Here is an 8,215-nt window from a genome sequence, read left to right as displayed (position 1 = left end):
CTAAATAATTTTCCCTGGCAATAATTTTGATCAAACAATTAAGTGTAGCTACTACTGTTGTTGTAACTTCGGGCGCATCTGAAATAAGTAAGGTCATAGGCTACCACATATTACCTGAGAAGTAAATACGCTAGAAAATGCAAAGACGCACATTTAACATTATTATATGATTAAAACATACGTGCACAGTTCAGTTGAAAGATAAAGTTTTCCCCTTGTTAACTTCGTTGTTATGCTGTTTTCATCTGCTCCTTGTTCTTTTTACATTGACTATACAGGCCAATACAATCAGATAGCCTACAACAATAATTTCTAAAATACATATATAGGCCTACTGGTAAATGTAACATTCACTTCAGTGGTATGAGATGACCGGATGCTTTAAACTTGCTTTTTACTTTAAACTGACTTCCTATTGAACTGTCACCAATTCAATTGCAGTGGTCAAACTATTTAAAATAGTGAATTAAGCTACAGACTCGATCATAATGCACAGTTGTTTCTATGTAACATGCATTTTGTGGTGCAGCTCGACATTTTAATGGAGTTTTCACTAGTTTGCAGTAAACCGGTTATCTCACCTTCGTAGATTTGCGTTGGATGTTATCGTTGTAATGGACATATGTATATTTTATTTATAAACGTCATACTTTTTCGCTTATTTCAGTTTATGTCATAAAACTATAGCGAGCTAAGCCAGTAGTAGTACTGACATTGTCCTGCAAACATATGTCAGAAGCCGCGAAAAGTGAAAGAACAGATAAAGCAATTCAATTGATTGAGTCGTTTACGCTGGAAACGCTCCGATTGATTCACACTCGTGACTTCGATCATTCAGTGATTCACTAGGGGGGAAAAACAGATCAAAAGAGCATTTCATTTTCGAATGTCGACATCGCTTGTAATGTAATGAAAGCACGAGTAGTGATGGGTGAAACTGCTTTTCGAAAACTCTGAATGTTTGAGTGAATGATGAGTGAAATGATTCACTGTTTCGAAGCGCTCCAATCGAATCTCGCGAATTGATTTGAATCGGAACTTCGAAGAGGATTCGTAAAAGAGGACACTTTTAGGATACTGAGATGCAGTTTTCACTGCTTTAGGATTAACAGAACTTTGAACAGTTTCAATATAGCCTAGGCTACTTGTCTAGATCAACTTTGAATGAAGAAAAGACAGATTTAGAGCCAGATTTTTGTTAATGTGGAATTTAGCTAGCAGGAACCTCAAATTAAGTCATATGTTAGCCTATTTCAGAGCCTACAGGTGCATCTCAATAAATTAGAATGTCATGGAAAAGTTCATTTATTTCAGTGATTCAACTCAAATTGTGAAACTCGTGTATTAAATAAATTCAATGCACACAGACTGAAGTAGTTTAAGTCTTTGGTTCTTTTAATTGTGATGATTTTGGCTCACATTTAACAAAAACCCAACAATTCACTATCTCAACAAATTAGAATACTTCATAAGACCAACAAAAAAAAAACATTTTTAGTGAATTGTTGGCCTTCTGGAAAGTATGTTCATTTACTGTACATGTACTCAATACTTGGTAGGGGCTCCTTTTGCTTTAATTACTGCCTCAATTCCAGCTTCTTTGGCAATGAATGTTTGTGGCTTACCCTCCTTGTGAAGGGTGTCAATGATTGTCTTCTGGACAACTGTCAGATCAGCAGTCTTCCCCATGATTGTGTAGCCTAGTGAACCAAACTGAGAGACCATTTTGAAGGCTCAGGAAACCTTTGCAGGTGTTTTGAGTTGATTAGCTGATTGGCATGTCACCATATTCTAATTTGTTGAGATAGTGAATTGGTGGGTTTTTGTTAAATGTGAGCCAAAATCATCACAATTAAAAGAACCAAAGACTTAAACTACTTCAGTCTGTGTGCATTGAATTTATTTAATACACGAGTTTCACAATTTGAGTTGAATTACTGAAATAAATGAACTTTTCCACGACATTCTAATTTATTGAGATGCACCTGTATATTCTATTTCGAGTAGTCAAACAATCCAAAGAAAACATCTTTAAAACAGAAAGAAAAGTCCAGCATTAACAGCTGTGAGCTGCAGGATGTTCAAATCCTTGAGGAAAGAGGCTTTACATGTCTCTATGAAGCTGCGCTTGCAATAACATGTTAATATAGTATTACAGTAGATAATAATATACAGCTAGTCAATGGTTGCCAGAAATTCACCATATAATATAGTGACATTGTGACAATATTTTATTCTAGGCCTATGTTTTATATTAATTATAAAATTATATAGCCTTTTTTGTTAAACTTAAAGCACAAAACCTTTAAAGAACTTATAGTTCGACACTATATGTTAATAGTGTTCATCGTCTGTTTTATTACGTCTTAAATTGATTTTTCTGTACATTTCTGCCATATGTACATTAACTGACAATCACCACTGATAAGCTACCACTAAATATTGTAGAAACTTAATTTGCTGTAAAGTTGCTTTGCAATGATTTGTATCGTGAAAAGCGCTGTACAAATAAACTTGACTTGACAAAACCATGTGAGCAACCTAAAACTTTTACTGATAACCACAATATGTTAGAATGCAACATGGTGAATATTAAAGTTAATCAAAATGTGAACATGTTATTATTCACATTATTAAAAATAAAAAAAGAATCACATATAGTAAGATTATTAAAAAACATAATACAAATACTAATATTTGAAAATAATTACAATCGTGTAATCATTTTGATTATATATATTTGGTTTTAAGTCAACATGGAATAAAAGCGACTTATTTTGCAAAATGAATCAGTGCACATCAGTTTGCCTTCATTCTTTTTTTATGAACTATGCTTTTTTCACCTGTGAAATTACTTTTTTTTTTTTGTAACAAATCCCTCTTACTTTTCAACCCCTCCTTTACCCTGTTCACAGGCTATGAATAGTCATACCTGTACAATTAACCAGATGAGACCGCTCCTCTTTCTAGTGGAAACATTTTCACTGGCCACGCACACACTGTATAGTTTTGGGAGTGAACATTTGCAGGAATTAAGGTCCAAACTACAGCCCACGGGCCATCTGCAGCAGCCTGTGAGATTTTAAAATTGAAATGAAATGAAACTCATAATCTGAACTGACCGGTTGTGTTGCCCTCTTGTAACAGCTAAATACACCAGCTCCACAAACTTCATCCACTGTGAGAGTCAAACGAGAGTTCAGAAAATGTTCGATTTCCACTGGGAGAGACCCACATCCCATCTGCATCTTCTGAAATGAAATATTAGCAATACGCAACAATGCAAAAACATTCAATTTAGTCAGAATAAACTGCACATCAAAACCAAGCCATAACAAATATGAAGAAAGCAAATGTTTTAATTAGGACGGAGTGAAACGAATTAAAGTAAGTCACAGGACACAGCAAACCTCTTTACAGAGATTTACAGGCCCAGCAGAATCAAGCAACTGAGATCACATGACATTTCATCCCTAAAATGGTAACCGGTTAACTTTTTTTCTTCTTCTAAAAAGTGTCACATTGTGACACCATGGCAGTGGCGCTGAAATTCAACAGAAGATCCCTCCTGACACGTCTGACAAACTAGTGAGCTACATCTGTACAAGTGACAGGAATAAATCAGTCAAGCAGAACAGTGATTGGGTCGAAGTAGATGAATTACATATTCAGAGAAAACAAAAATAAGTTTACAGCAGAAAGCTCAGAATAATTGTAACCATTGGAATACATTGCTTTACAACTTAAAAAAAAATAAAATGGACAGTAAAATAAAGACCAATTTTTCTTAGATGTATAACTCAAAACCAAGATTGCAGAGGTTATAAGATATAACCAATTACTGCATTTAAAATAAGGCATCACAAATATCCCCATAAACAGGCAAAATAATACAAAAAAAAAACAAAGCAAAACAATGGAAGGTCAGATAGAGAAGGAATATACTTTCCTCTGCTGCATATTAACAGATATGACCTCGCATGCATTTCACACCAGACATCACTACTGTTATAACTGTACATTTGTATATACACAGTTCTGAACTCGGTATAAAATGTGCATGATCAAGAATTAAAAAAAGGAAAAGATGCATTATTTTTCTTTCTCTCTGAAGCAGTCATGTTGCTCCTATGATGATACATCCTTTGGTTTTAAAGAAAATAAAATTAAAAAGACAGACATGTAAAATGCATAAACAGACACTAGTGTGCAATTTTTGAAAATAAACGCAAATCTTCACTCGATGCCGCTTTAAATATACTCATATATTATGGATGGAAAAATGCAAAGTAATGATTGCGATACATAAATCTAAACCCTGTAAAGATTGTTAAATAAAGCCAAGATACCAAGGCATTGTGAGAAGGCCCTGGAAGCCAGCCATCCAAAAATAAAATTAAAAACCCAACCCTACTTCAAGCTGTGCCCCTTCTATGCCAAATGTACACGGTGTGCATTAAGCACAGCATGTCCTGTACAAAGAGCAGGAGCAGATGAAGAGAGCAGCCTGATGAATAACACTATTGCTGGTATAATACCACACTGCCACATAATGCAAACATACAATGTTAAAGATCCCTTGTAAGGAAGCAGCTAAACTCTAAACCAGCTGATCGTTTCTGAGCTTTAAAAGGAATAGTTCACCTAAAAATTTACATTTTGGCATAATTTACTCACCCTAATGTTGTTCCGAACCATTTTCTTTCTTACATTTCCATTCACTCGTATTCTTTTTGCTACCAAGCTTTTAAAAAAAGTATCATAAAATGATTCATATTACTCATGCACTATATTCCAAGTCTTCCTAATTGTACAACAGCTCTGTTTGAGAATCAGACTGAAACATAACTCGTTCACTGAAAATCTTGACTTATGAAATTTCCCCTATTAGTTCACACAAATCTATCGCAATTGCTTTAGACAACCTGGCATAAAGCGCACAAATTAAATGAACCATTTTTAGGGTACTTCTTGTGTCTATCGCTATTCCAGGCACATCCATTGCATGTTGTTTCATAGAAACGCTTGGGTTTAAACAACGTAAGGACAAATATATTATCATTGTTATGTTAGGTGAACTATTCCTTTAAAAGTATTTTTTAAATCTATAATAAATACGTGACGATACAGGATGAAGGACACAGCTACTGTCTAGCTGAGACCAAGGCACACACATAACATGTCAAGTTTCACAACTAAAATGATTAAGGAACACTGTCAGGAACATAAAGGATGAACAGCTCTCTGGGGATGCACCAGTGGAAACCGGTTTGAGAATCTCAAATCAATCCAGACCGCATTGCTTTCTGTTCACTTAAAATAAAAGAGTTGGCAAACGCTACCAGAAAGAAAGACAAAAAAAAAATGAGAGGATTCACTTAAAATGTTGCTCGTTTTCTGGTTCTCCAATTATTTAAAAACAGATAGACTTTGAATCCTGAGTTATTGTAATTTTTCATTACAAATTAACTTGTGTTGCATTTGATATTTGTATCATCAGCACTATTTTTCTCAGAAGAACAGAGAACAGATGACAGTATCTTCGATACTGCAAATGACAAACAATAATTAATAATTAAATATTTAATTTAGCACAGTCAGCTTTTTTCTTTTTACTTATTGTATGTTTTCATTACTTTAATCGAATTTAAGTCTATTTCGTTTTCTACATTTGAACCTAAGTTTTTGGCATTAAGTTATGAAGTTTTATACTTTTTTCTTTACATGTCAATGCTACAAAATCCTCTCCAGATGGGCAGTTCCACGAGAGTCACAATTCTCATTACGAAATTCTCCTCTCCTGTGCCTTTAGAACAGTATGCTCAGTCGGAGTTATGGAAACATCCCAGAGATAACGCGAATGAAACATCCTTGAATGCGAGTCCTGCTGCAGGCAGCAGTCTGCGCTGAGGGATGATTGCAGTTGGGTTTGTCGTTCCTGTGACATCCGCCCCCTTTCGTCTGTTTATTCATCTGTTTGTGTCCTGTGCACAGTGGCGAGAGGATCAGGGTGAAGTGGAGGCGGAGGCATGGAACTTCACAAAAGCGATAGCCGCGAGCTCTTTGCAGAACTCCTCCAGAACGATCACCCCCTCGAGCAACGTCACGTGATCAATGCTGTAAGACAAAGATGAACCTCTTTACCACAGAAAAACATACTCAGCAAAGAAATCATCTATTTTGAGGCTGCACAATACATAAATTGTTCATATATTGAATCACAATATAGTCACATTGCTTTAAGATTAAGAAACATTAACACTGTTTTATGCATACATGTTCAAAAATTGCATCTTTTGTGCAAATACACAAACATGCTTCTAAGCCTTACCTCATCCCCTCTGGCTCAAGTCCCAGAAGTCTCTTCCTCACCAACAGGAGTTTAGGGGTGAAATCAGGAATGCGGTGAGTTCTCAACATCAGATCGCCAACCACCTGATCAAAGCATCCATATAAACAATGGGATTAACAGTCTAAGAGGTGTCTAAAAAAATTTTTTAAAAAATCTAAATTGATCCTGTCAGAGTCAGTTTCATTTAAACCATCCAACAACAATCTAATATGGTCATCATCATCAAAGGATAGAGAGTAATTATATAATGCTGTATGTTTAACATACAGTTTAACGGGCTATATGAAGCAGTTAGGGCTGGGCGATATTGGCAAAAAAAAATATCACGGTAATTTTTTTCATATCAGTCAATATCGATAATTATCACGATAAATGTCAAATCTTTATTTCTTTCAAGTTTAAAGCCAGATTTTTGCTCCAAAGTGAAAGTTGTAGAAACCAGACCATTAATTTTCCTTAACAAAATAAATATCTAAATAGAAACATGTATTTCTTAGTTTTCTGCATGTTCTAATGAGTGATATTGTTTCAAATCAAGAAACAGGTTTGGGTTGCCTGATAATATTAATAATAATAATAATATCACTTTTTGTCTCTTAGAAATGCACATTTGATAATAGCTTGAGTTAGGATGCAGAGGTACATTTTTGTTCATGATCAAAATCAGTAACATTTGTGAAAAATTGTATCAACCTCAGTTTTATATGGTTAAAGTCATTCTAGTTTTTATTTATTTATTTATTTTTTAAATTAAGCATTGGTCTCCCATAGTAGCATACATTTAAATCATGATAAACACAGTTAAAACCACACATATAGCACCTCAATACCATGGTATAAATATAAATATATGGTTTTTAGGTAGCTTATTTGTATGAAAAACAGTAGTCTAAAAACATTCAGTATAAATGCACACATGCTATAGCTTAATCACAAATACATATTACAATTATATACCATTACTCCTTTAATAAAATTCAGTGTGAATATCCCAAATTTCTGCCACAATACCATGGTGCAGTGAGTGTTACTACAGTAAATCCATAGTAAATAATGGCGATTTGTAGATTGAAAAGCCTTCTGACTGTCTCGTTGCACACAGTGTTTCTCCTGTTTGGCTTTAAACTAGTTTAAATCACAGAGTCATTTGTGTGCATCGCTGAATTCAAGCGCTTCACACTGGATCTCACAGCGCTGTTTAGTGCTCGCGTTACCGAGTAAACACGTCTGCTCTAGTGAGCTCGTGCTGCGCGGCAGTTTGAACTTTGATCCGAGTGGATAAACGGTCCGTGTGGCGCGATTCAAATGAGTCGCGCTGTTTCGTTCCGCTTTTGGTGCATAAACATTATATCGAACATTTATCGAACTCTTCATATCGTTTTATCAAGTAAATTTATATCGCGATAATTATCGTTATCGAATTATCGCCCAGCCCTAGAAGCAGTCCATTAAAAAGGGCAGGTTTGCTGCCTGAAACCTGCAGAGCTAGGATCATTTTGATTGGCACTAATTGTGTTTACAGTAGTGATTCAGTGTGGAGGACAGTAGACGTACTCTGACGATGACTGAGAAGAGAGACCTGCAGCCCGGCGCCAGGTTAATGTACGGATCCAGCAGGTACTCGTGAAGATGAGCATGAGGCAGCAGAGACAGCTTAGACAACACAGACGTCACCTGCAGGTTAACATCATACGGCTGGATGGAGACAGAGGGACCAAGAGAGACATCAGCAGGGCATCCAACACTGACTTTAGGATTGCTTAAACAAAAATAAAATGCATAAACTATGTAATGAAACTGAATGAGCACTAAAATTACAAAAACACTATACAAGTATGATAGAAGTAGTACATAATTGTGCAC

At 35.4% G+C, this 8,215-nt stretch overlaps 1 protein-coding gene across 1 annotated transcript in view; it reads right to left on the bottom strand.

The window, feature by feature from the left end:
• Positions 1–3,347: 3,347 nt before the first annotated feature.
• The window catches only part of LOC107679198 (protein FAM160B1-like), a 15,415-nt gene continuing 10,547 nt past the window's right edge, over positions 3,348–8,215 (bottom strand). Inside the window, exons 15-17 of the mRNA XM_016474718.1 lie at positions 7,907–8,047; positions 6,332–6,435; positions 3,348–6,117 (exon numbers count right to left, since the gene is read on the bottom strand). Coding sequence (XP_016330204.1) covers positions 6,006–6,117; positions 6,332–6,435; positions 7,907–8,047 — 357 coding nt within the window. The 3' untranslated portion in view covers positions 3,348–6,005. The remainder of the gene's footprint in view (positions 6,118–6,331; positions 6,436–7,906; positions 8,048–8,215) is intronic.

The sequence above is a fragment of the Sinocyclocheilus anshuiensis genome, unplaced genomic scaffold (assembly GCF_001515605.1).
Source record: "Sinocyclocheilus anshuiensis isolate Anshui unplaced genomic scaffold, SAMN03320099.WGS_v1.1 scaffold300, whole genome shotgun sequence".
Classification (NCBI taxonomy): Eukaryota; Metazoa; Chordata; class Actinopteri; order Cypriniformes; family Cyprinidae; genus Sinocyclocheilus; species Sinocyclocheilus anshuiensis.
The sequence above is the reverse complement of the archived record's forward strand: the minus strand, read 5'-3'. Positions and strand labels throughout refer to the sequence as shown.